The sequence below is a fragment of the Selaginella moellendorffii genome, unplaced genomic scaffold (genome assembly GCF_000143415.4).
Source record: "Selaginella moellendorffii unplaced genomic scaffold, v1.0 SELMOscaffold_23, whole genome shotgun sequence".
Lineage (NCBI taxonomy): Eukaryota > Viridiplantae > Streptophyta > Lycopodiopsida > Selaginellales > Selaginellaceae > Selaginella > Selaginella moellendorffii.
In genome coordinates this window covers 377,656-403,698 of record NW_003314284.1, presented here as the reverse complement: position 1 = coordinate 403,698, position 26,043 = coordinate 377,656, and the positions used below count along the sequence as shown (strand labels likewise).

The window sequence follows — 26,043 nt, the reverse complement described above, 5'->3', positions numbered from 1 at the left end:
TCGGAAGAATATGCTAGATTCGATATATGTCTATATTTATCTGGCGAGTCATTAAGATTTCTTAATTAGAAATTCTTAACATTCCAACCGTTAATTGAGAAAGTCTAAGTTTCATTACATGCTAGCTAGAATTATAAAAATAACATAGAAAATTGATTTTTAAAAGCAATCACTGTAAACGTTTACAATTTGCAAACACAAACTTAATATGAGAAAGAATTAGAATTGTGGCTTAGTTTCTGGTTACCTTAATTAGAACATGATTAGTATATCTGTAAAAAAAATTAATTTAGAGACTTTGTCTAAGTATTGTATAAATTATATAAACCAAATATATATAGATGAGTTTTAACATGGTGGTTATTGAAAAAAAAACTTACTTAACAACATAATATGCTAGAATTTTCTGTGAAGACTAATTGTAGAGTTGGAATTGGGATCAGTGTCATCACAAGCACCATATCCATGTCTACAACCCTTGCCACAAAATTCAATACCTCTACCACAATACTTGTATTGGCTGCAACACTGGTCACTATTACAATAGTAAAAACGTCTGTCATCTAGGAGGCCACAACATGGTTGTGAGCATGGTTGGCTCTGGGTAACAAGCATTAATATTAAAAAACACACTAAATGTACTACCATTATTAGATTGCTATGGAACCTCCTAGAAGCCATATTTTCAATATATTTTCAAATATTGTAGTGGTATTTATTGAAGATTTTCAATCTTGTTGAACATGACTTTGTTCGATGACAAGATCAATACAATCTTAGCATTCATTGCCAAAATGTTTTTGGCATACTGGGCTTTTTCTTTTTCTTCTTGTTAAAGTTTTTTTGTTTTATTTTCTCCTGTCAAAGTGAGTCAAAGACTAATAATTCTGCCAATCTTGGTTTATATTTATATTTATGAATTATTATTTCATAAAGAAATAACTATAATTTATTGTTATTTACATATAGTTTTGCAAACAAGGAAAAGTATAAAATATGAAGCTTTCTTTCATTATACTTTTCTAAAAAAATTTATATTTAAAATCTACATCCTTCACCTTCTAATGTAAGATAAATCCCTAATTTTTCTAAAGGTTTTGAAACACAAACTAGTAGATACAAATATTTTATGTGTAGAGTTACAAGTTTAATCATGGTGGTTGTAAAAGGTTTTGAAAGAGTTAACAAGTGCATGCAATGTGGAAGAAAACTTGATTTTAGCATTTACTCAATAGTTTAATTTTACAAGTGAGTTTATTCTTAATCTTTTTGTGGAAAAACCTTTGTGTGTCAATTCTTTTGTTTAGTTGGTGTTACTATGGTGTCTTATGTCAAAAGTATGGATTGAATTGTCTTGCAGAAAAGCAATGGTAAAAAAAAGGTTAATGATTTTTGGGCACAAGAAATACCACATCAAAAGGGAGTTTGATTAATACATTTTAGTGATTGTAGCACTTAAAAAAGATTTTGGCTAGTAATTTCTTTGGTTTATTCTAAGAATATCATTATAATTAAGAGAATTACTAATTAAAAATTAATTAGAAAAAAGAGTAAGCCGTTAGAATGAAGAATATCCTAGAATATACCCACGTTTGCTACCATTGCCATAATAATCAGCCCCCCCACACTCCAACAATGGCCAGAATTGCAATAGAGGCCACAACATGGCGTTTAGCAGGACTGAGAATGGATGACAAGCACTAAGGTTTGCATCACTCATTTTAGTTCTCCTATCTGAGACGCTAGCTACTTATTCTTCTAGTTTAATTGCGTCCGCCCACTTGGATGGATTTTCCCAGGTCCGCCCACAGATTTTGCGCCATTCTCCCACCTACATGCCATTTGGCAAAGTTCAAACAACACAAACCCCTTATCGGTTTATGTTGTAGATACTTACATATAGCCCTTGTCACTTATTTTATGGATCAATGCACGTTAAGTTTGTGAAGCTTTTGCATGTAGTTTATCTCATCTGATCTGTTACGTGTAGAATACTAGAAAGACAAGGATGATCAAGAGGATGACCAAGGCCGCCACCATGGCCAGTTGCCCTTTAGATCCGGCCTTTCTTATTACATGCTCCAGCTTTTTCTGCAAGGATCCAGCAAAACCGTGAGAGATCCAAACGATTATTATTTAAGCATTGTTAGTTTGATTTTTTTGACCTGGACATAGGCGAGCTTGCTAGAGGTGCTGTCAACATCATGCTGCAACTCATCGATCATACCCTCCTGAATTTTAAAAAAAAATCAGCAATCGCCAAGCACTTGGTAATTTTTTTTTACCTGACCTGTTGAGAGAGCTCCTCGTGGATGGTCGCTCCAACTCCACCGATTTTCTCAAGGCTCGTGCTGATGTCGTCCAAGTCTTGATCCTGCTCCCTGGTTCAAGCATCATTTAGACAAAAAGGAGACGAGGGCACAAAGAAAAGCTTTTAAAAGATTTCTTACCGCATTAGAAGACTCTGTCTGTCCGACTCGGAAGCAATGTAGTCATCGTTGTGCTGTGAATAATCCGGGCCCTGCTTCTGAGTTGGAGGAGGAGCTCCAAATCGAGCACCGCCCATTGGAGCAGCAGCTTGGGCCTTTTGCACGGCATCTTGAGCAGCAGCTTTTATGCCACCAATCTTAAACACAAGCCCAAGCTCTCAAGTTATCTCAAGAAGAAGAGTTTTAAGCTTCTCAAAGCTCTCACCTTGGATCTGGTTTGAGTCGTCCATCTCCTTCTCTGCTCGATCTCGGCCGGCCCAACTCGAAACTTCGCGGGATTCCTCTCTGCAACAGTTATCGCTCGGTCAAGCTCATCCACCTTCCAAGCCAAACAAAATTCCACACAGACTGAAAACCCCTCTTAAACCCTCTTGCCAAGGCAAATCGCAAATCCCATACCTGTCTCTCGATGCTCCCACACTTCTCAACCAGCTGCTTGGCAATCCCATCGCGTTCCAGCGATGCCGGAAGCCCCTGCCATCTCAAATAGCTCGAATTCAATCCGCCCACCTGGATTACAAATCCGATCAAACAGAACGCTAGAATCAAACGTTTGCCTTACCAATTCATCCAGCTGATCCTTAATGTAGTAAAACGGATCCTGGGCCGACAAGGACATGGTGGAAAGCGAGCCCCACAAAAACCCTAACCGTCTAGTGCCGAGATCCGACGGCCAGCGTTTGAGCTCTTGGTTGCACGCGCAATCCAACGGCCAGCACTTAGTTTTACACGAGGAGTCCCACGAAACAAATCTTGTGAGGTGAAAAGCACTAGCCGCCTCGCTCTCTCTTCGCTCCTTCATGCCCAATCCAGCAGCAGTAGCTCCAATTCTCTTCTTCTTCTTCTTCTTCTTCTTTCTCCTTCTTTGTTCCTGGCATTAGTTTCGCTACAAAAATCGCTCTAGCTTGCTTTTTCTTATGTCGACATGGTGTCGTCGCACGCCTTGAGAGCTTCGCTTGCGAAGTACCTCACGTCGACGTCTGGATCCTCGTTTAGTTCCTGTAGGGTGGGTCTTATGGTTTGATCCACCACCTGGAGTTTGGAAAAGAGATTAGCAGCTTCTCCACAAGCTCTCTCAAAGCTTACCGAGGCATCCACAGTCGGGATCAAGGACTTTAGCACCTTGGCCACGTTAAATTTTATGTTAGGGACCCTGTCATGGCACACACAAGTTATCCAAAGGCTAAACACAAAATGGAAAAAATCAAGCACCTGTCTTTTGATGCATTGATAACCACTGGCAGCAATGTCTGGCATGTAACCTCGCCCCCAACAACTGGAGCTAATAAAGAAATGGCATGTAAAATCGTCATCCTGTACAAATAGTGAGGATTGTTAATCATGTTGATCACCTGTGAGAGAGGAGCCAGTGTCAGGACCACTACTCAAAACAAAAAACCTCTCACCTGCGGAAGTATGTGTTGGCAAGTCCACTCAGGACCAAATTCTTCCGCTAAGCGTTTAAGATTGTTCGCGGCAGCTTCCCTGATTGAAAACACCTACAGCAGTTCGTTCTATCACCAGATGAAGTGCAAATACAAGCACAGTACCTGATCCCCAAGCCATTGCATACACAAAGAACCAAGTTTATCGTCAAAAACTTCCACTCCCAACTGGCTTGCAAGGAGAGGGATGTACTCTATAATCGCAAGCCGTACTCTCCAGTGTCTGTCTTCGGCCAGCTCCAGTAAAGACTGAGAAAGCAAGTCTATACCTATGACCTGCATACTCCGCTTGTCAGCTTTGAAAGTAGAATTTTTTGCGACGCACCTGGTTAACTTGATCAAGCTTGCTCATAATACTCAACCGCACATCAGGAAACTCATCTTTCAATAGCGCCAGAAATGTCGGTAGAAGCTGCTCAATAGTCACCTCCTGCACAAAGAGACGAACCATCAACATGCTGGCATTGTCCTTCCTCTGTTTGAATCCGAACTTCTGTTACCTTTCCTAGTACTGGAGCCATACCCATAATCACTGATGCCAGTGCAGCTCGAACGTGCTGCGATGAATCGATTGCCAAGTCCTGCACTTATTCCAAGCACAATGTTAATTTTTCTAAACCTCGTGAAGAGTGTTCCAGACCTTGACACAGGGAAGAATTTGCTGCGTTGCTAGTTGCGGGCTGATTATACGACAAAACTTGGTCACCTTGCCCGCGGCCGCGATGCGCACTTCCGCCTCATTGTCCCGCAAAAGTCTCACGTAAGCTGGAACAAGTTCGGTCCTTTGAAAGAAAACGTCGTCAGGCCGTCAATGCTCTCAGAATAATGTGATGCAACTACCTCGTAGCCTCGGCACCCACTGCTTCGCAAAGCTCGTAGAGCTGATTAGCAACCATAAAGCGTACACGCCAGGACTTATCCTGATAATAAAAGGCAGCACGTCAGTTCTCAGGTTACGAGTTGAAGAGCTTTTAGATTCACCTGAGAAAAACTAACAATAACTGGAAGAATATTGGCTATGCAATCTTGAGGCTCAAGTAGCTTGCCCAACGCAGCACAGCCTTCTACCGCCGAAAGTCTCAGTGAATCTTGATCTACAAAACAAAGTCCCACAGCGCTTCAAACCAATTTACAGCCAGTTACTCGTACAACTTACCATCTTGTGTGAGGTCTTTGAAAAACGACATTATATCAGATTTCAGATGAGCCGGCTCCACGGTGGCTGCAAACTTTGCCAGATTCGAAGCCGCCGACCGCCTCACCATGGGCAGATCATCGTGGCAGAGATGATTGTACACAGATCTCAACTCCGACCGCGTTGCTTCTGGAGCACTCGGGTACGCTACATGGAACAAGCAGCAAGCTGAGATGCGAGAGGTAAACCACTCGTCCGCCCCGAGTCTCTGCAAGAATCACAAACCAGAGAATTGAGACAAAGGTAGAAGAACTCTCGAGCAGGGCTTACCTTGACGAGAGGGATAAACCAATCCACCAAGTCCTTTTCTTTCATCTGAGACCCAATCCGGCAAAGCGACTCCACAGCCTTCTCGCGAACAATGGTCTCGTCCACAGTGCACAGCGTCTCGAGCGGCGGGAGGAGTACATAGGCGTAGTCGACGCCACCAACATATGGGATAAACGCCCCGAGCTCCTCCGCCATAGCCAGGAGCACCTCGTCGTCGTCGTCGTTGTTCTCACTGAGAAAGGGAATGAGCTCTTTCCGGGTGCGCTCCTCGCCCAGAGCCCTGGCAATGGTGGAGAGGCGGCGGATGGAGTTGAGGCGGAGATGGATGTCCTCGTTCTTGAGCTCATCGATGAGAATGGCGATCGGATAGAGCGGCTCGTCTACCATAGCTGCAGCCATGCGGCGGCGAGGGAGAATGCCGCCCCCTGCTGGGCTAAGCCTATCTAGCGATTTACCTCCACGCCGTGATCTCGATCTCCCCCCTCCCCGATCGCGTCCCACAAACCCTAGCGCCTTGGGGGATCTACAGGCAACGAAGAAATATACATTTGCCCAAAGCAAATGAGATCAGTAGCATAAACCCTAAAATGCGTAAATTTAAACCCTAAAAGTGGGTTTCCAGGGTTTGCGGATGGGAGGAGGCCGGGCGTGGCGGGCGGAGAAGCTCAAGCAAAATCGCGAGAGGAAGAAGGATGCCAAGAAGAATGCGAGGCCGCCGAAGAAAAATTCCAGCAAGGCCTCCAGGTCCGTGCAAGAGATTGCGGAGCTTGATGCTAGAATAGAGGCCGGAGCGCCGCGATCGGGCTCCAATCCTCTCGGGGAGAAGCTCGATGAGAGTCCAGGGGCTGGAGGTTTCAAGCCCTACGCCGGCGCCACGTTGTTCCAGCAGCTGCCTCTCTCGCAGCTCACATTGGATGGTCTCAGGGACGCCAAGTATGTGACTATGACCGACATCCAAAGGGCAGCTCTTCCACACGCACTGTGTGGGAGAGACATTCTCGGGGCAGCCAAGACGGGGTCGGGAAAAACGCTAGCGTTTCTCATTCCAGTTAAGCTGATCGTTTCTTCTTTCTCTTCTTTTCTTTCCTTCAAGCCGTTCACTCCATTCTCTTTTCAATTGATCGTGATCGTCGGGCTTGCAATGCAGGTGATTGAGAAGCTCTACCGTCTACGATGGACCTCCATGGATGGCGTTGGTGCGCTTATCATATCTCCCACTCGCGAGCTCGCGATGCAAATCTTTGACGAGCTTCGCAAAGTTGGCAAATTCCACGACCTTAGCGGGGGCCTGTTGATAGGAGGAAGAAAGGACGTGAGCACTGAGAAGCAAAGTGTCAATGGCCTCAACATTCTCGTCTGCACGCCCGGGCGCCTGCTTCAACACATGCACGAGACTGTGAATTTCGATTGCTCCCCGCTCAAGGTATGCGATCCATTCCTTTTCCATTGAAAAATTCAATCTTTAATCCTTATCTTCTTAAGCTGCTGGTGTTGGATGAAGCTGACCGCATCTTGGATATGGGATTTGCCGGGACTCTCAACCAGATCATTGCTCAGATTCCAAAGGAGCGTCAAACTTTTTTGTTCTCGGCTACACAGACACGGTCAGTCCAGGATCTTGCGAGGCTTAGCTTGCAGTCCCCCGAGTACTTGGCCGTGCATGCCGAGTCTGCTGTAGCAACACCTGCGCGACTCCAACAAACTGTCATGGTTGTTCCCTTGGATCAAAAGATCGATACGCTTTGGAGTTTCATCAAATCTCACCTTCGAGCAAAAGTTCTTGTGTTTCTTTCCAGTTGCAAGCAGGTATCTTCTTACTTTTTTTTTTCTTGAATTCTTACAAACCGCGAGTGTTATTACCAGGTGAAGTTCGTATATGAGGCATTCAAGCATCTCCGGCCCGGAGTTCCTCTCACCTGCTTACATGGACGCTTGAGGCAGGGTGGCAGATTAGATGCCTTTTACAAGTTTGTGGAAGCAGAGTACGCGGTTATGTTTGCAACCGATATCGCTGCGAGAGGACTGGATTTTCCGACAGTTGATTGGGTTGTTCAGGTAAAAGCTGCTATTTGTTTTTCCCTCGACAGGTGCCAATCACTTTGACTTTAGGCCGACTGTCCCGAAGACGTGGCGACGTATATCCATCGTGTTGGTAGAACTGCCCGCTACAAAGCTTCAGGCCGCTCCCTACTTCTATTGTCTCCGTCAGAAACAAAAATGGTGGCCTTACTCGAGGAAGCGAAGATCCCGATTAAAGTTTTGAAGGTAATCTGGTGTTTAACAATGTTGTCCTGATCGAATATGTTGATTTGTTGCAGCCGAATGAAAAGAAGATCCAGTCCGTGTCACAACTGATTTCGGGACTTCTTTCAAAGAATGCTGATCTCAAGCACATGGCTCAACGTGCTTTCACGACATATCTACGATCGGTTTATTTACAAGGCAATAAAGAGGTCTTTGACGTCCACAAGCTTCCCATACCTGAATATGCGGCATCATTGGGCTTGCCATCAGTCCCTCGAGTTCGGTTTCTTGGGAAAGGGCAGAGTAGCGCCGGGAAAAATGTGTGCTATGCTCTCAAAATGCCTGAGGCAGAACACAAGACTGACCAAGACGACAACCGTCCCGTGAAGGACGACGATGAGCCCTTCTTCCAAAAGAAGCGACCAAGAGAGGAACGGGACAACGATGAGCCCAAGAAGCGACCAAGAGACGAACTTGAGGCAGGCGATACTGCTATGAGGTAAAATTTTGATTCTCTCTTTTCCATACATGGAGTTTTTGTTTTTGTTTAGGCCAAAACCGCAGAAGCCGAAAAAGATGAAGCTTAAGATTGATTTGAAGACAACCGGATCTCACCGCCTGGTTTTTGATGACGATGGAAATGCTGGGCCTCCGCTGTCCACACTAGCCAAGGAGCAAGTAACAGGTACAGTTCTTCCTCTTTTATTTTTACTTACATTCCTCTTTACGTGAAGGTGTAGAGGAAGATATTGTTGCTGTTACCCAAGCGCGATATAAGAGATTGGAGCAAGAGATGAAGAAAAGAGACAAGGAGGACAGGCTGCTAGATCGACAGAGACTGCGTGACAAAAGGCACAAGCAGAAGGCGAAGTTACAGAAAGCTATGGATGATACAGAGCAAGAGCAAGCTCCCCGTTTGGCAGTTTCTAACAGTGACTACTCGGACGAAGACAACGACAACGGTGATATGAAGGAATCCTCGCAAATGGAGCTTGACTCCATGTCACTGGCAGATCAAGAGGCTTTGGCACTTCAGTTCCTACGCTCCCAGCGCTGACCTTATAAAACCTTTTCAGGCTCGAAGTAGACAACTAGCCGCAAACATAAACAAAAGCCAGCTATGAACCTCCCCCAACTTTGATGTTCTTTGACTTCTTACAAGCAATAGATCGCAAGCACCAAATGAAGCATAGTCGATACTAGACGCTGGCAAGGACGCTCTCACACCTCCACGAAGGTACTTACATAATGTCTAGACCCATTCTCCGATTGCGTTAAAGTGGCAATGTCAGATCATAAGTTGCTACACCTGTGAAAGAAGTGTGAAGTTACATATAACTTACCTGTGAAAGAAGTGTGAAGTTACATATAACTTGCCTGTATATAATGCTGTAACCAGAATATGTAGCCAAGCTGCACACTGATCACATGTTTCGATGTTAAGTTCAGTTATAAGTTAATTATTTTAAATACAAATATCTACAACAACGTTTTACATTCTAAATTATCAACTGCTTATTTATTCATAGGAAAAAATTAATAAAGAATTTAAAAAATGAAGTAAAGAACAATGCACTTGATTATAAAATTTAGTGCTTTGCTTTCTTTATAAAAAGAATTTTTAAAGAAAATTGTAATAACCATTAAGTAATTTTACTTTTGAAATTTATTATATATAAAATAAATTTTCCATTTTTTTTTGCTATAAAAACCTGTAATTGTAATATACCCTAAAATTTCTTTTGGCTTAACCAAATCAATAAGATATATTTAAAATATACTTAAATATTCTGGGATATCCTATTATCTAATGGTTAAACTTTTCTGAACACTTTCTAGTATATTTTATTTATTCTAATGGTTATATGCAATAAACTTTTTTTTTTTTATAAAAATATAAATATTTTTATAATTATAAACTTCTATTCAATTAGATTAATAAATAAAAGAAAAATTGCTACATGAAACACATAACAAATTATTCTCTAATCTTCTAGTAATCAAGATTTAATGTGTGTGTGTGTGTCTATATATCTATATATATATATATATATATATATATATCACTAATATAAACTGTGTTTGTTAAATAATTTCAAATTGTATTTGGATATAGTTTATTAAAATATATTATGAAATTTAAATATACTATCACTATAGATTTTTAAAACTTTCATCTTCTTCATAATAACAGCATGACAGTGCTGAATAAGTATAGCAAGCCATACACCATGAACACCATCTTTTATTTGTGCACAACTTGTGTAATGATTGTGACTTGACAAAACTGAATGAAATATAAAAAGTTTTGAAAGGAACACAAACTTTAGGGATAAAATAATTATTAAAGTTTTTCTCATTAAACAATAAAGAGAAAAAATAAAGTGCATTGTATGTGGTATTAAAGAAAGGTTTAATTTTTATTAATTAATGGCTATTTAATATAGAATATATCTTTGACTAAAATATATATCTACTCTTAAAATTTGAAATCATACATATTAAATATCCATGAATACATTCTTTGTTTTATCTTCATCTTGGATTAGTAAACTAACTATATATATATATATATATATATATATATATATATATATATATATATATATATATATATATATATATATATATATATATAAATAAGTTTTTTCAATTGTTTTACAGATTTATATTTAAGGAATTTCTTCATTAAAAAGCATTCAGTCTGACTCTTGATATTCGTTTTTTGTTTATAGTATTGCTAGTCATGAAACAAAATACTAATACTATAGTGCTACCACTTATTAACTTGTATTGTATTATTAATATTTTACAATATTTATTTTTTCTAAGCTTTCCATGGCCATGACTTGGAAACTCTCTCAGGCCTCTGCTTTTGTCATGCCTGCATTTCTTGCCATGCTCAGCTTTAGGTCAGGTTTAATTCCTTTAAATAGGCATCACGCATAGGCGATGACGACAGCCTCCCTGATGGTACGTTGAGCTTGAGGCATGATGCTCTTTGGTTTGTATGCTGGTGACGATGTGGAAGACGATGAAATTGGGATATGCGAGCTGGTTCTTGTCTGTCCGAGGCGACCGTGGAGATATGACTATGCCAAAGGGTGCTTGTGATTATTGACCGGGCAATCCTGGCATTTGATCAACTTGAGCTCAACGAGCGAGAATACGTCGCCTTGTATACTTGGCTCCATCTGAAATCACTAACTAAAACTAGATTCAGTGGAATGGTCTGGGAAAAATGAATAAACCTTGGGAATTTTGCTTTATTGGTTTTCTGTACTGTGTTTTCACCTTTGTTGGACACTGCTTAATGCTAAAGTGTTCATAGTTCAGAGAGAAACAGGTAATTCTTGCAAGTGTTCCATATTTTAACTAAGCTACTCCTAATTTTTTTTTTAATTTTCTTTAATTTGTATCAGTACATTAAACTATATAGCTATGCATGCACGGACGACAAAGACTACCTCCGCATGCTGAAACGGGGACGGCCGGGCTCAGGCTCGCCTTTAAGCCGGACCAGCGTGTAAGCAGCGGCTCCAGCTAGAGCACCAAATATTGGACCGACAATATAGAGCCAGATGCCTTTGTAATTGTTGGCAGCAATCGCGGGTCCAAGAGTACGAACCGGATTCATGGAAGCACCCGAGGTGGATCTGCGTGAGATATGGAACCATTTAGTGAGTGTCGTTCTAGAATCACTTGAGTTACTCTGGACTTTTACCCTGCAATGAGGATGTTGAGCATGACAGTTGCTCCTACGGCGATCCCCGCAAGCTCCCCCACCTTTGAGATATTAATGGATTGATAATCAGCAGAAAGACATCGAGCAATAATAACGGGGAAAAAGATCAGTGCTACTTACGGCCCGTGAGTCTGTGGCCACGGCAGTGACGACGAACATGAGGTTGAAGGAGATGATAAACTCGAGAACAAAAGACTCCCAGTAGCTTCCAGACGGGATCGTGACGCCGCCATGCATGAAAGGATTAAAGATGCCCTTGAGCGCAAACGCGGCACAGATGGACGCCGCGACCTGGGCACCGATGTAGAGAGGAACCTGTCCCGCGCGATCGACAAAAGCTCGAGAAAGAGACCAAAAAGAATGAGAAAGAATGTACCTCAACCCACGGGAAGTGGCGGAGTGCTGCGAAGGAGAGCGTGAGCGAGGGATTGAGATGAGCTCCCGAGATATGGCCGGTGGCAAGGATGACGATCATGACCGCGAGGCCCGAGGTGGCGGCCAGTCCCACAGTGGTGATGCTCCCGGAAGTCTTCTCGTTGACAATGGCGGTGGCTGTCCCGGCGAAGATGAGCATGAAGGTGCCAATGAACTCTGCTCCAATCTACAAGAACAACAAAACCTTGTCCAGATCTCTAGATCTCCAAAAATCACGATGCAACGAAAAATCAGCTCTTCTATGCAATGTAGCAGCGAGAGAGGATGGATGGAACAGTCGCCAAGCAGCAAAAGATGGCAAGAAATGGTACCTTTTTGCGGCGCGAGATTGAGGAAGGGGCGATGGCGGCCTGGAATTCGCTGAAGAGTCCGTCCTCCATGACGCAGCTGTCGACCGGGAAGCATTTGTTGATCCGCCCCGAGCGTCCAAAGCTGGTGGAAACGTTGGAAATGCGATCCGGCGCCATTATGTACACGGGGCCGACGCCATTGCTGTTGCTGCCCGGGACAATCTGCGCAGTAACCGGAGCATTCGCATTCCCAGTCCCAGTCGCAGCGCTATTGACGAGATTTCCTTGTTGTTCTTCGTCCGCCATAGCTAGCAAAAACAAAAATTTCTTTTTTTTCCTGTTTTTTGTTTTTTCTTTTTTGTTGCTCGATGAGCTAGTGGTGATTCAAGAGAACCCCATCATCCGAGCAGGATTTTCTTCTTTTTTTTGGAAAAGATTTTGGAAAGGTCGGGAGAAGTGGAAAGAGGAGAGCTTTACATGATTGACAGGCTTTTTTAGAGATGGGATCAAGGAAGCAGGAGAATGGCTGTAGCGGAATCCAGAGCTAGCGTCGAATCAGAGCTTGGTCGTCGTCGTCGCTAGTGGCATCAATCGATGGAAAACACCTGCGCGAGAAGCCATTGAATCAAATCCAAAAGACTCAAAGCAAGAATGAAATAGAGGAATACCGCTGAGAGCTCGATGGATCACAGTGCCGCACAATCGATCAAAGCCAAGCCCTAATGCCGAGAAGACAATGACGAGAGCTTTAAGAAAGAGCTGCGTGGCTGTGTGATTGATTCCAGGTGAAAAGTAAACGCGCTAGTTGGCTGTCTGAGAACACAAAATTTTACTTCAAAACACTTAACTTTGAGCTGATCGTGCGTGAAGCCATCTCGCGTCAACTGTAGGAAGGAAATGTAAGTTTATTGCAGGCTCTAGAATACTCGTTTTTCCTCTTTTTTACCATGCACGTCTCAATGGGTCAACTTGATGATGTTAATATTGTAATTATCATTATTATTATTAAGCTCAATGAAATGCTTGTTTTTTCGTGCAGCTGTGAATCTTCCAGCCTAAGGCAGAGCGCCATGCAGCAGAGCTAGCTAGGACGTTAATGTATATATATATTTGGGTGTCAGCAAGAACAGCGCGTATAGCTAGACAAAATTCTTCCAAACTAATTTATAAGATTTTAATAATATTCCATTCTTCTAAATTCTCAAATTCTTAGAGCCTTAGAAATTGTTTTCCTTGAGTAAAATCGGGGTATATTCCGTGGGGTTTGAAAATGGTGGCTTTTGTCGGTTGGCTGTTTGTCCAATCATGTGTCCTTTTCTGCCCAACCATTCAATGCATCGATCGAGTTTTCTCATCCTTTTCTTATTGATTGCTGCTTGGAGCCTGCAAAAACGAAACACCACATGGAGTCTACAACCACAAAGGCGAGCTAGCAGCGGCAGTATGGTGAGCTTTTCTCGCGTAGCTGGGCAGTCGCGAATATGTTTAGTCGGGCCTCAGGAATAAGAAATGGACAAACGAGGGAAAGGGAAACGAAGAATCCCATGTTTGGTGAACCAAAACGTTTTGGTTGATGCTGGTGCTGCTTCCACTCAATCAAGAACACAAAAGAAAACGTTTGTGTTATTGGCGGTACAAGCACGCGGCCACCGCAGGAAATTTCCGCTGGAGACCTGGTGAATGAATCGACAGCAACGGATTTAGCTTTTCCTGTAAGTAAAAGGGACGTACTTGAAAGCGAGCGAAGAAACGAAAGCAAAGCAGTCCAAGATCTTGACAGACCAAAGATCATATCACAGAGAATCCGCATTAGTCTAGGGCTCCAAGACTTCAAAAAGACGCAAAGCAAATCAATCCAACAAAGACAACGATTGACACAAAAATCCCAGCGATGCACGAAAGCACAAAGAAAGTGACGAAATCATTCGAGCAGACACAGAAGATGGCGTTTGTCTAGAACAATAAACAAACTTTTCAAGAGAAACGACTCAAAACAAAAATCCAGTACTTCGCAACGAAACAAGCACTGGAAAAAAAGCAAACGAACACAAAATCTACATTTATTTGCCACGAAGAAATCTAGTAAGAGAAAATGTGGATGAGAATTTTTTTTGAAAATTTCTAACCTGTTTATGCTGGCTTTGGAACTTGCCCTCCACTTTGCTGCCGCTGCAATTCTTTTTGATTCCTCTCATACTCCTCCACGGCCTTTTGCAGCTCATCCGACGATCCTACCGCATGGATCGTGTAAGCGTAGACGCCCGCCACGAAGCACAACAACCCTCCAGCCATGGCCCAATTCTTTACCCGCAAATTCTTGCCGTAATGCTTGTAGTGCTCTGTGGGATTCGCATTCAGCCATGGCTCGTCCGCCTCCTTGGCCACGGACGACGCCGCGGCCGCTGCCTCTTTCTTCACGGCGCTCGCGCCTCCCGCCATGAGCAAAAACCCTACCCTTGCTTAAACCCTAAAACACGTCAGCTCCACATGTCACTATGTCTTTTGCCAAACTGGCGAAAAGAAAGGATACACGTCAGACAGATGCCAGCCGTTGGATGTTTATGGGACGAGCGTACGATTGGCTGCCGTTGAAAAACTTGGCGCCAAGGAGGACGTTTACCGCCTCGGTTGGGTGAAAAGCGTCCCAGAATACGTAGCTGCTACGATGTTTGCATACGGTCGATATGAGCGGATAGCACGGCAACTGGGCGTTGAATTTCCCAGCTCCACAGCAGCCACTGTTGACGTTCTCAAAGCCTGGACAACGAGAAAATATGATCCTTGGAAAAAAAACCAGTAGAAGAACTTAGAAGTCTTACCGAATGACGATGGAGCATGGATGATCTCGAGGAGAGCTCGGTAAGCATCGGTATAGATGAGCTTCGCTCCTCTCAGCTTTGAATTCATCCTTTTGATGCTTTTCCTGAGAGCCAAGTTATACCTGGTTACCATATGATTGACAGACTCCACGCATTCTCCAGTAGAGTTTCTCCTGCTTAGCTCGGACGGGATGCAACCCAGCGGGCCTAGTCCCGACACGACGAACTTTCTTGCTCCCATGGAATACAGGGTCTGTTTCATCCAAGTTTTGGCTAAGAGAGAAGCAAAAGTACGCTTACCATAAAATTGTTCTCCAGTGAAGAGATGAGTACTTCTCGATATTCTCTGGTTGTGTAACGCGAGCGAGTGGTGCTGTTGATGTAGTAATTGTTGATGTAATCGTTGCTGCCGATTACAATCGCAAACATCGAGTCGGAGACGTGCTTGGTGGCGTTGGCGACGCCGAGCTGTTTGCGGATCGCGTCGAGAGTGACGTTAAAGTGCTGGAGCTGCTTTAGCAATGGCATGTTGTCGATCTGGAAATCGCAGAGAAAAAGAAAGTCTCTTAGAAAACAACCACGCAGAAAAACGTCTACGAGCTTACGTAGTTTCTACCGCTCGATGCGAGTATGCCACCGGCAGCCGACGCGTAGTTTACTCCCGTTAAGATGATTGGTCCCGTCGTCGTCGGAGCGAGAGACGGAGGCGGATATGGAAGAGCAACGAAGTCGCCTGTAAGAAAGAAGAAAAAAAGTCTCAAAGAAGAAAAGAAAGAGAAAGAAAATCTCGAACTTACACAAAACGTCAATAATCGTCTTCCCGTTGCAGAACCTCCCAGTCGGGCCAGACGGAAAGTCGATGCCATTGGGAGGCATATCAGCTCGAGCGAGAGTCAAGAAGAAGTTATTGTTCCCATTGTCAGCGAGTGAATCCCCGAAAACGAAGATAGCTGGGAACAATCTCTTCTTCTCAACCCCTTGCGCTGCCTGAAGCGAAAGTAGCACGATGGCTGCGGCAAGAAGACGATGGAGAGCAGCAGCCATCGCTGGTCGAAAAATGTGACGATCCCCATTACCCGAGCTTTTATATGGAACATCCACCGCCTAAGTTGCGGTTGACAGGACGCGAACGTATGTAACGTTTGATGATATTTTCACTTTCGTTGGACAGGACTACGCTAGTTCCTTTGAACAAAGTAAGTCCTGCCTTTCTCTTGTTGCTCCGACGAAGATTGTTGGCGCCAGTTCCTGGGCCATACTCAAACTCGTCGTTGTCTCTTCCTGAGAACCTGAGCTATCAGCTTTGGCCATCTTTTGCTGGATGTATTCCCTCAAAAGATTGGACCTCAGTTTGCCATGCCGATCCTGCCATTCGAAAAGTTGTAGCTGATTGTAACTTTAGATGAATTACCTTCTTACGAAGAGCAGCATGCCAATGGTTTTTTATTGAGTTGTCAGTCCTTCCAGGTAGCATCTGGAATTTATAGACAAAACATCAGTATAAGTTGAAGTCTGTAGAAAGCTTTTGCTTACCTTCGCTATGGCGGACCACTTATTTCCAAAGTAAGAGTGCGCTTGAACTAGCAGCTCTTCCTCTTCCTTTGTCCACCCTTCCTTTCTAATATCCGGTTGGAGATGATTCACCCATCGCTCTCTGCATTGTTTTCCAGAGCGATCTGTGAAACAAGCCCCCCAAGTTCACTTCAGTCCCACGTAGTGTTCATCCCCAGCCCCAGCTTTCTTATGTTTTACCTCACTTCTTCAAAAATCCAAAGAGGCATTGCTAGCAGTGAAACTCACTCGCCATGAACGTCGAGATGAGCGACCAGCGTCGCGTGCCATACTGCTTGACGAGCTTCACGAGTGACTTATCCTCAGCTAAGCTCCACTGCCCCTTGACACGGTTCCTCTGGCCTCCCATCTCTTGTAAAGGACCGCAGAGCTGAGATATAGTACTCTGCGGCGAAGCGACGTTGCCTTGAGTAGCAGCAGTAGCAGACTGCTCGCCAAAGAGCCGGGAGGAATTCGAGGCCGAGGTATTTTCTGCCACCCCTTGACACGGAGGTGGTGGGACGCCCGACCATTTCAAAGTTCCATCGTTTCGTTGCTTCTCTTGCTGCTGAGTCCACTGCTGGCTCGTCATCGTCGGCGGATTGAACTGAGGCTTGGCTTGGAGCATGGGTATTCCCGACGCCGGAAGAAGGTGCTGCCGAGCGGACAGATTCATAGGAATGTCTGCTGGTGGCGCTCTTGACTGGCACAACAAGCAGCTATCCGTTCCAGGAAACTTTGAGACGAGCGCTTCTTCTCCAGCTCCAGAACACCTCGGCTGCTGCTGCTGGTGATGGTGGTGGAGGCGCTGCTGCTGCTGGTGCGGCTCACAACTTCCAGGAATCGAGAGCTTCTGCGGGATCAGCTTCGCTGATGGATTACAAGCCGCAGGAACCTGGAAGCTGGGAAATCTCGCGACGGAGCAAGGTGGTGGTGGTGGTGGCAGGAGGTGGTGGACAAAAGGATTGTCGCAAGGCGATGGTGGATGCCCCATGACGTGACGAGCTGGAGTTTGATGGTTGACACTGGCATCCGCGGAGGGGATCTCTTTGCAGTAGAAGTTGCCACCTCCGGTTACCTGGGGATATCCGTGAAAACTCTCATCGCACAGGAAGTTCCCGAGTAAGTTGCTGTGAAACAATCTTGACAGGAACTGGAGCTGGGAGAGCTTAGAGTAGAACCAAACTGGCTGTTGCTGCTGCTGGTGCTGCTGCTTCACGGGAGAATTCTCAAGAACACAGTGAGCTGGAGTTTGCGGGGGAGGATGGAGAGGAGGTGGAGCGGCGGGCAACAGACAGTGTGGAATCCCAAGGCAGCAAGTCTTTCCATCGAACGCCGCGCCATTCGGAAAGAACGGGAAGAAATTCCTCGCCGCATTCCAGCTTCCATGTTGATCGGCCGGTCGGAACTGGAACCTCGGCAGCGATTGGCACTGCTCCCCTGCCGGATGGGGATTTGGGCACCCGGCAGCCCCGGAATCCTCCGTCGCAGCACTATGCTTCTCGCGGCAACTCATGGCAGCAGTAGCGATCGATTTCGCGGAATCTGGATCATTCCTAGCTCGCTACGCATCCCGCATTGCCGCCGCAAGCTACGCTGCAGCTTCATCCTCGCTCTGCGCCACATTCTCGCCCCCCCCGGATCAATCCGATGGAATGCGGCCCCTACCTAGTCCACGAAAACCCTAACAGCCGGCGACTGTGAAGCGTTTTCCCGGTGACGGAGATAACGACCAACTTGCATACCACAGCACTTTCCACGCGGCAAGACACGTGTCATAGATATTCCAGGGACTGAAAGTAGAGTCCAACTATGGCGATGGGTGTGGAATGCGTGGGTTGGGCAGCTCGGGATCAATCTGGAGTTCTCTCGCGCCACGAGTTCTCTAGGAGGTATAGTGACAAAGATATTTTTCTGCCTTGATTCTGCTCCAGAGCGATAGGAGACGATGACATTTGTTTCAAAATCACCCATTGCGGGATCTGTTACGCCGAAGCCGTGTGCATTTACAACAAGCTTGGCGACACCAAATATCCCATCGTTCCTGGGTAAGCCCCCAATTCGTTCTTCAATTATCTAGTTTCCTGACCTTTTCAATTTTTTTCCTCGTGGCTTTGATTCCATCCATAGACACGAGATTGTAGGCGTGGTGACAGAGGTGGGCTCCAATGTGACACGCTTCAAGGTTGGCGACCGCGCTGGCGTCGGAGCTTACTGCCGCTCCTGTGGCTCTTGCGACGACTGCGATAATGGAATGGAGAACTACTGCCACAAATCGCTCCTCACGTACAACTACGAAGACATCGATGGAACCATCACCAAAGGAGGCTTCTCCAACAAAATGGTTGTCCACTCAAGGTAAGAAACATCAAAGTTTTTTTCGAGTTTTTGATCGAACCTTCTGTTGTCTCGCAGTTATGCTTTCCAAATTCCGGACAAGCTCTCGTCCAGCGATGCGGCTCCACTATTGTGTGCTGGGATCACGGTCTATAGCCCAATGAAACGCTATGGTATGATCTCCCAGACAGGGAAACACCTGGGAGTGATCGGGCTGGGTGGTTTGGGTCATATGGCCGTCAAGTTTGGGAAAGCGTTTGGCCACAAGGTGACGGTGCTCAGCACATCGCCGGGCAAGAAAGAGGACGCTCTCACTCTCCTTGGGGCTGACGAGTTTCTCGTCACAAAAGATCCACAAGCGTTGCATGTAAGTTCACGTTTAAGATACTTTTCCTCTGGCTCGAGACGTCATTCTTTGTTTGTTCACCATGACAGGCCGCAGGAAAATCCATAGATTGGATCATCGATACAGCGGCAGGGAAACACGATCTGAACTTGTATCTCCCACTTCTAAAGACGGGAGGGCACTTAGTCATGGTGGGTGTTCCACCGAGTATTGAATTTGCTACACACTTGATGTTGCGTAAGTTTTTCTTTCGTACTTTTTTCTTGTTTGGCTCCTATACATCGTGTTTCTTAGCCAGGAGATCGATCTCCGGGAGCGTAACCGGTGGATGCAAAGAGATCGAAGAGATGCTCCAATTTTGTGCCGATAAGCAAATCCTCCCCAACATCGAGATCATTCCCATCGACTACGCAAACGCTGCCATACAAAGGATGATCAAAAGCGACGTTAAGTTTCGTTTCGTCATAGACATCGCAAGCTCTTTAAAGTAAGCGTTTTAAACAAAAGATAAAGGTGATTAATAAGTTAAACCAATAAATCGCCTTTTTGCATCACTATAGTCTTCTCTAGGGCATTCATGGCGGAGCAATCCGGTTAAAAAGCTGGAAGAGGAGAAGAAATGGTCCGAGGCAGCAGAGATTCACATGAAGCAAGGCATCGCACACAGCCAATCCAAGAAAAATATCTCCGAGTCGGCGATTTCCTACACCAAAGCAGCTGAGTGCTTTCGGCGAGACGGCTCCACGGACAAAGCGGTTGCGGCGTGGCACCTCGCGAAGGTTGCGTGGAAAAAACTGTCTTGCCATCTCCTGGCAGCGATCTGCTCAAAGAACATTGGAGAGCTGGAGAGCAACGAGAGGGCGCTTGAGGCGTTCAAGACGCCCTCCAAGGTGAATGTGAGATCGTCGCTGTTCAAGGCGGCCGTTTGCCGCGTTCTAGATGCGCGGTACGGGGATCTCGATAGAGTGGTGAAGCACGAGTACGAGGAGCTAGATCCCGGGTTTGGATCCAGCACAGAGTTTAGAATTGTCCAAGGTCTTTACCTCTCGATAGACATGGAGGATGAGCGTGGGTTTTGTGATTCCGTGGATGCTTGCGCCAAGATGTGTGGTGCCAAAGAAACATTAGTGAAAGAACTCTTGTACAAATATTATACCGAATTAGCTGCCTTTTAATAAGGTGAATCTGGACAATCACAGCCTCTCAATTAAATGCAAGTGCAAGAACTTATCAACAAAAGAATGCTATGGAGTAACCTCAGTTTGTACAACACCCTCCTCCATGAAATTCAAAGAATTTATGGCATTTCAATGCTATGTGTGCATGTTAGCCAAGAGCTTGTAGGCAGCAGTGTTGTGCGGCGGTGGGAGAAATTCAGCCACAGTCCACGATGAGATTGAGGAGCTTGTGCACGCTGGGAAGGCAAGACAAGTGTCCGTTGGGAAGGCAAGATGAGTGTGTCGTGTGTGCTCTGCCTTGACTCAGGAGATGAGAATTCCGGTGTGGGGGACCGGGAATTCGTTGGTGTCTCCTGAACTGCAGCAGCATTGATAGAACAGATGAAGATTCAATGGCACTTATACTATGACTAAGTGGCGATGAAGATGATGCATGCCTACAACTCACAAACTGTAGAAAGTGTGAGGGATTGAGATCCCTAAGAAGAAATATATATGGATGATTAATACCACGTGATAACACACGATCGGCCATTTGGTGAAGGATTTCAGCCATCTGGTGAGTCATAATGAAGCCATTTGGTGAAAGCATTCATGTATAAGTATATGTATATAAGCTATCTGCTTGGCTAGAGACCAGCGTGGCCTTGGCTCAAAGCAACCTCATTCTCCTAAGTCGATTTTAGCTGGGAGCAGCCTGATCATAGCGAGTCAGTCTCAGCTCATAGTAAGTCAGCTGCTTGGAGCAGTGAGTTGATCATAGCTTAAGGTAGCCTAGTTACAGCGATCAAACTAAACTTGGAGTAGCAGTTGGAATGGCTATCACACTGTAATGGAAGCAAATTTACATTTTTCAAGCCTCTAGAAAAGAGTGTAAATCCATGTTGCATCCTTCATAGGGAGCTAGTGAAAGAAATCTGTTCTTAAGCCTCTAGATGGTTAGCAATCCTTCTCTGAGTTACACCCATAAATTCTTGATGCTTGAATAAAGTCCTTCAGTCTTCCTGGTTCAATCAAGCCCTAATTTATTTGAGAAGCCTAAATGAAATTATTAAATTGATACCTTTGCTGGAAATTTCTTGTTATAACTAGTGTATAAAAATCCACTCTCAATAGTAAGAAATTCTTCACTAAACCGCATAAAACCTCATTGAAAAAAAACATACCTTATATGTGCCAAGGAATTGTTTATTCTTCGTTCCTTGCAGCCCTAGACTCCATAGGTTTAAGACTGGGATTCGAACTAAGCACCACTTTTTCTATAGAGTCCAACGATGGCGACGGGTGTGGAATGCGTGGGTTGGGCAGCTCGGGATCAATCTGGAGTTCTCTCGCGCCACGAGTTCTCTAGGAGGTATAGTGAGAATTATTCTGGATTGCTACAAAGATATTTTTCTGCCTTTTTCTTCCTTGCTCCAGAGCGATAGGAGACGATGACATTTGTTTCAAAATCACCCACTGCGGGATCTGTTACGCCGAAGCCGTGTGGCTTTTCAACAAGCATGGCGACACCAAATATCCCATCGTTCCTGGGTAAGCGAGAGAGAACTCCCCAATTCGTTCTTCAATTATCTGGTTTCCTGGATCCCCTTTCTTTTCTTTTGAGCCCAGCATGATCTCTCCCTCAGTTTTTCTTCTGTTCTTATTTTTGTTCTTGGTTTCTCTCCTAGTTGACTTTTTCATTTTTTTCCTCACGGCTTTGATTCCATCTAGACACGAGATTGTAGGCGTAGTGGCAGAGGTGGGCTCCAATGTGACACGCTTCAAGGTTGGCGACCGCGCTGGCGTCGGAGCTTACTGCCGCTCCTGTGGCTCTTGCGACGACTGCGATAATGGAATGGAGAACTACTGCCACAAATCGCTCCTCACGTACAACTACGAAGACATCGATGGAACCATCACCAAAGGAGGCTTCTCCAACAAAATGGTTGTCCACTCAAGGTAAGAAACTTCAAAGTTTTTTTCGAGTTTTTTATCGAACCTTCTGTTGTCTCGCAGGTATGCTTTCCAAATTCCGGACAAGCTCTCGTCCAGCGATGCCGCTCCACTATTGTGTGCTGGGATCACGGTCTATAGCCCAATGAAACGCTATGGTATGATCTCCCAGACAGGGAAACACCTAGGAGTGATCGGGCTGGGTGGTTTGGGTCATATGGCCGTCAAGTTTGGCAAAGCTTTCGGCCACAAGGTGACGGTGCTCAGCACATCGCCGGGCAAGAAAGAGGACGCTCTCACTCTCCTTGGGGCTGACGAGTTTCTCGTCACAAAAGATCCACAGGCGTTGCATGTAAGTTCGTGTTTAAGATACTTTTCCTCTGGCTCGAGACGTCATTCTTTGTTTGTTCATCATGACAGGCCGCAGAAAAATCCATAGATTGGATCATCGACACAGCGGCAGGGAAACACGATCTAAACTTGTATCTCCCGCTTCTAAAGACGGGAGGGCACTTAGTCATGGTGGGCGTTCCACCGAGTCATGAATTTGCTCCACACTTGATGTTGCGTAAGTTTTCTTTCGTACTTTTTTCTTGTTTGGCTCATTCTATAGATTGTGTTTCATAGCCATGAGATCGATCTCCGGGAGCTCAACCGGCGGATGCAAAGAGATCGAAGAGATGCTCCAATTTTGTGCCGATAAGAAAATCCTCCCCAACATCGAGATAGTTCCCATCGACTACGCAAACACTGCCATACAAAGGATGATCAAAAGCGACGTTACGTTTCGTTTCGTCATAGACATCGCAAGCTCTTTAAAGTAAGCGTTTAATCAAAAGATAAAGGTGATTAATAAGTTAAACCAATAAATCGCCTTTTTGCATCACTATAAGTATGAAGTCTTCTCTAGGGTTTTCATGGCGTTCTTGTGGAGCAATCCGGTTAAAAAGCTAGAAGAGGAGAAGCGATGGTCCGAGGCAGCAGAGATTCACATGAAGCAAGGCATTGACAGCCAATCCAAGAACAATATCTCCGAGTCGGCGATTTCCTACACCAAAGCAGCTGAGTGTTTTCGGCGAGACGGCTCCACGGACAAAGCGGTCGCGGCGTGGCACCTCGCGAAGGTTGCGTGGAAAAAACTGGGACCTTCTTGCCATCTCCTGGCAGCGATCTGCTCAAAGAACATTGGAGAGCTGGAGAGCAACGAGCGGGCGCTTGAGGCGTTCAAGGAGGCCTCCGTCCTTTTCGGGAATACCAATCTCAAGGAGTCACTGCGGTGCCAGATCCGGGCCGCCAACCTGGCCGTGGTCATTGCGAAGTTTGGCGAGGCGACCCAGATGTTTGAAGCTATTGCGCGTAGCACCCCAACGCCCTCCAAGGTGAATGTGAGATCGTCGCTGTTCAAGGCTGCCGTTTGCCGCGTTTTAGATGCGCGGTACGGGGATCTCGATAGAGTGGTGAAGCACGAGTACGAGAAGCTAGATCCCGGGTTTGGATCCAGCACAGAGTTTAGAATTGTCCAAGGTCTTTACCTCTCAATAGACATGGAGGATGAGCATGGGTTTTGTGATTCCGTGGATGCTTGCGCCAAGATGTTTGGTGCCAAAGAAACATTAGTGAAAGAACTCTTGTACAAATGTTATACTGAATTAGCAGCCTTTTAATAAGGTGAATCTGGACAATCACAGCCTCTCGATTGAATGCAAGTGCAAGAACGAGTGTAAACTTATCCACAAAAGAATGCTATGGAGTAACCTCAGTCTGTACAACACCCTCCTCCATGAAATTCATGGCATTTCAATGCTATTTGTGCATGTTAGCCAAGAGTTTGTAGGCAGCAGTGTTGTGCGGATTGAGCTCCACCACCTTTTGCGAAGCTCGGGCAGCCCTGAAAGCGTCGCCATGGAGTTTACAAGCGCCCAAGAGTGTACCCCATGCAATTGCTTCAGCCTCGAAGGGCATGGAATCCACGAGCTCCTCGGCAGCATCCAGCTGGCCAGCCCGGCCTAGCGCATCCACAATGCAGCAATAGTGCTGGAGCGTTGGGTTGATCCCACGGTCGATCTTAATGGATGCAAAGCAACTTCTACTGCTCGCCACCTTGCCCTTGTGAGCGAACGAGTGGAGGATTCTCATGTAGCTCGTGTCATCCACAACAGCGCCCTGGAGATCCGAAAATCTAAACAAGGAGAGCGCGTCGTTTGCGTACCCAAACCCCGAGTACGTGGAAATCATAGCGTTGAATGAGGATGAGTCACGGCAGGGCATAATCTCAAACAAGAAACTCGCAGCATCAAGATTTCCGCACTGAGCATATGCGGTAAACATGGTGGCCCAGGACGAAGAATCTTTTGCTGGCATTTTTTTAAACATTCGTATTGCATCGTTGATATGGCCATTCTCAACGAGAGCTGCGATTATAGCATTCCATGCAATCGTGTCACGGCTGACGATATCCTCAAACATTTCTAAAGCCAAAGAGAGATACCCGGCTTGAGAATATGCCTGCATCAATGTAGTTTTTGCAACAATGTCTGGCTCCAGAATCTGGTCGAATGTCCATTTTGCTTCCTCGATCTTGCCCTTGAGAGCGTAGGCTCTCACCATAGCTGTGCAAGACACAACATTAAGATCTGGAAACTTGAGAAAGAGGGCCCTTGCTTCTTCTAGAAATCCTTCGTTAGCATATACTGTCAAAAGAGTGGTCCTTGAAACGATGCTTGGGTTGGGCATCTCATCGAAAGCTCTCTTGCATTCTTCTACGTAGCCATTTTGGCAGTAGGCTCCAAGCATAATATTCCATGACACTACATCTGGTTGAGGCATATTCTGCAGAACATCTCTCGCTTGCTGTAAGCTGCCTTCATCCGCAAATGCCTGAAGCATGAGATTCCAAGACGTGGTATCTCTTTCTGGCATCGAATCAAACAGATCCTTGGAATCATCTAGATGCCCGTTTTGGGCAAACGCTTGTAGCATGGTGTTCCAAGTGATAATGTTTCGAAACGGCATAGAGAAAAAGAGAGTCTTTGAGTGTAAGAGACAACCATTCGCGGAGTATGCTCCGATCATGACCGTCCACGTTACAACATCGCGCACGTCCGTTCGATCAAACATGGACTTTGCTTCGAAAAAATGCCCTGATCTAGCAAACGCTGCAATCATCGTGTTCCAGGAAACCACGTCAAAGCCCAAAATGCGGTCAAAGTATTTCTTCGCGGCCCCAAGATTCCCAGACTGGGCATATGCTTGGAACATTACGTTGAAAGAGACGGCATTCTTGCAAGGAATGGCATCAAACACGCGCTGGGCTTCCACAAGATGCCCACTCTCGGTATATGCCACGAGGAGAATGTTCCAGGAATATACGTTGGGCTCGCCAATGGAGTGGAACGTCTTGAGCGCGTCCTCGCAACTATGGCATTGCCCATACATTTTCACGAGGAGATTCTTGAGGTATCGGTTCTCTCGATAGGAGCTGGATTGGATCGCCGCATCGATTCGCCGGGCTCGCTGCAAATCGCGCAAATCTCCACACTCGCGGATGAGTTGCTCGTAGTAGTCTTGGCCCCGGAGAACCTTGTGAGGGAAATCCGGGTTTCTTGATCTCTTGGCACTGCTACTCACGATTTCTTTTGCCAGATCTTGCCAGCGACTGGGACTATCCAATGCCGCTGGAGATGGGATCATAGATCACGCAAACGAGAGGAAGATCTCGATCATAGAACAAGAAGAAGAAAGAAATGGGAGGATCTAGGGTTTAT

General features: G+C 45.4%; 10 protein-coding genes across 13 annotated transcripts; 4 read left to right on the top strand and 6 right to left on the bottom strand.

Annotated features, from left to right (window-relative positions):
• Nucleotides 1–1,933: 1,933 nt before the first annotated feature.
• On the bottom strand, nucleotides 1,934–3,318 carry LOC9643029 (syntaxin-61). Its single transcript, XM_002973788.2, has 7 exons — nucleotides 3,052–3,318; nucleotides 2,889–2,999; nucleotides 2,695–2,808; nucleotides 2,451–2,626; nucleotides 2,291–2,381; nucleotides 2,166–2,231; nucleotides 1,934–2,091 (listed from the first exon to the last, which is right to left on the bottom strand). Exons 1-7 carry the CDS (start codon nucleotides 3,289–3,291, stop codon nucleotides 1,981–1,983), a joined length of 909 nt encoding a protein of 302 aa, XP_002973834.2. The 5' UTR covers nucleotides 3,292–3,318; the 3' UTR covers nucleotides 1,934–1,980.
• Nucleotides 3,319–3,370: 52 nt separating this feature from the next.
• On the bottom strand, nucleotides 3,371–5,935 carry LOC9656394 (serine/threonine-protein phosphatase 2A 65 kDa regulatory subunit A beta isoform). Its single transcript, XM_002973787.2, has 12 exons — nucleotides 5,400–5,935; nucleotides 5,091–5,337; nucleotides 4,916–5,028; nucleotides 4,775–4,854; nucleotides 4,575–4,716; nucleotides 4,435–4,515; nucleotides 4,260–4,364; nucleotides 4,040–4,210; nucleotides 3,896–3,988; nucleotides 3,702–3,841; nucleotides 3,576–3,642; nucleotides 3,371–3,521 (listed from the first exon to the last, which is right to left on the bottom strand). The coding sequence occupies exons 1-12, from the start codon at nucleotides 5,796–5,798 to the stop codon at nucleotides 3,405–3,407; spliced, it is 1,755 nt and encodes a 584-aa protein (XP_002973833.2). The 5' UTR covers nucleotides 5,799–5,935; the 3' UTR covers nucleotides 3,371–3,404.
• A 65-nt stretch (nucleotides 5,936–6,000) lies between these two features.
• LOC9643028 (DEAD-box ATP-dependent RNA helicase 32) lies at nucleotides 6,001–9,070 on the top strand. The gene is made up of 8 exons (XM_002973982.2): nucleotides 6,001–6,447; nucleotides 6,547–6,822; nucleotides 6,882–7,205; nucleotides 7,263–7,454; nucleotides 7,509–7,664; nucleotides 7,718–8,142; nucleotides 8,195–8,328; nucleotides 8,378–9,070. The coding sequence occupies exons 1-8, from the start codon at nucleotides 6,031–6,033 to the stop codon at nucleotides 8,698–8,700; spliced, it is 2,247 nt and encodes a 748-aa protein (XP_002974028.2). The 5' UTR covers nucleotides 6,001–6,030; the 3' UTR covers nucleotides 8,701–9,070.
• A 1,883-nt stretch (nucleotides 9,071–10,953) lies between these two features.
• LOC9643027 (aquaporin NIP6-1) lies at nucleotides 10,954–12,908 on the bottom strand. The gene is made up of 6 exons (XM_002973786.2): nucleotides 12,782–12,908; nucleotides 12,135–12,718; nucleotides 11,765–11,989; nucleotides 11,509–11,703; nucleotides 11,368–11,429; nucleotides 10,954–11,299 (listed from the first exon to the last, which is right to left on the bottom strand). Exons 2-6 carry the CDS (start codon nucleotides 12,417–12,419, stop codon nucleotides 11,107–11,109), a joined length of 960 nt encoding a protein of 319 aa, XP_002973832.2. The 5' UTR covers nucleotides 12,420–12,718; nucleotides 12,782–12,908; the 3' UTR covers nucleotides 10,954–11,106.
• A 750-nt stretch (nucleotides 12,909–13,658) lies between these two features.
• LOC112347599 lies at nucleotides 13,659–14,591 on the bottom strand. Of its 4 annotated transcripts, none has more exons than XM_024678702.1 (2): nucleotides 14,240–14,591; nucleotides 13,659–13,823 (listed from the first exon to the last, which is right to left on the bottom strand). In XM_024678702.1, exon 1 carries the CDS (start codon nucleotides 14,550–14,552, stop codon nucleotides 14,244–14,246), a length of 309 nt encoding a protein of 102 aa, XP_024534470.1. In that variant the 5' UTR covers nucleotides 14,553–14,591; the 3' UTR covers nucleotides 13,659–13,823; nucleotides 14,240–14,243. The 4 variants fall into 4 exon arrangements, with proteins under 4 accessions (XP_024534470.1, XP_024534467.1, XP_024534469.1 ...); XM_024678699.1 differs by having other exon boundaries at nucleotides 13,659–13,786; XM_024678701.1 differs by having other exon boundaries at nucleotides 13,808–13,885.
• Nucleotides 14,592–14,595: 4 nt separating this feature from the next.
• On the bottom strand, nucleotides 14,596–16,083 carry LOC9643026 (GDSL esterase/lipase At1g71691). Its single transcript, XM_024678698.1, has 5 exons — nucleotides 15,730–16,083; nucleotides 15,538–15,665; nucleotides 15,233–15,469; nucleotides 14,933–15,185; nucleotides 14,596–14,870 (listed from the first exon to the last, which is right to left on the bottom strand). The coding sequence occupies exons 1-5, from the start codon at nucleotides 15,974–15,976 to the stop codon at nucleotides 14,647–14,649; spliced, it is 1,089 nt and encodes a 362-aa protein (XP_024534466.1). The 5' UTR covers nucleotides 15,977–16,083; the 3' UTR covers nucleotides 14,596–14,646.
• A 2,157-nt stretch (nucleotides 16,084–18,240) lies between these two features.
• Nucleotides 18,241–19,720, top strand: LOC9656392 (probable cinnamyl alcohol dehydrogenase 1). Its single transcript, XM_002973981.2, has 6 exons — nucleotides 18,241–18,375; nucleotides 18,418–18,531; nucleotides 18,614–18,841; nucleotides 18,899–19,187; nucleotides 19,256–19,403; nucleotides 19,461–19,720. The coding sequence occupies exons 1-6, from the start codon at nucleotides 18,296–18,298 to the stop codon at nucleotides 19,655–19,657; spliced, it is 1,056 nt and encodes a 351-aa protein (XP_002974027.1). The 5' UTR covers nucleotides 18,241–18,295; the 3' UTR covers nucleotides 19,658–19,720.
• A 1,847-nt stretch (nucleotides 19,721–21,567) lies between these two features.
• Nucleotides 21,568–23,168, top strand: LOC9656391 (probable cinnamyl alcohol dehydrogenase 1). The gene is made up of 6 exons (XM_002973980.2): nucleotides 21,568–21,698; nucleotides 21,764–21,877; nucleotides 22,058–22,285; nucleotides 22,343–22,631; nucleotides 22,700–22,847; nucleotides 22,907–23,168. Exons 1-6 carry the CDS (start codon nucleotides 21,619–21,621, stop codon nucleotides 23,101–23,103), a joined length of 1,056 nt encoding a protein of 351 aa, XP_002974026.1. The 5' UTR covers nucleotides 21,568–21,618; the 3' UTR covers nucleotides 23,104–23,168.
• Nucleotides 23,169–23,196: 28 nt separating this feature from the next.
• Nucleotides 23,197–23,943, top strand: LOC112347692 (alpha-soluble NSF attachment protein 2-like). The gene has a single exon (XM_024679016.1). It carries the CDS (start codon nucleotides 23,197–23,199, stop codon nucleotides 23,941–23,943), a length of 747 nt encoding a protein of 248 aa, XP_024534784.1.
• Nucleotides 23,944–24,082: 139 nt separating this feature from the next.
• Nucleotides 24,083–25,969, bottom strand: LOC112347691 (pentatricopeptide repeat-containing protein At4g02750-like). Its single transcript, XM_024679015.1, has one exon. The coding sequence runs from the start codon at nucleotides 25,967–25,969 to the stop codon at nucleotides 24,083–24,085; it is 1,887 nt and encodes a 628-aa protein (XP_024534783.1).
• Nucleotides 25,970–26,043: the final 74 nt, after the last annotated feature.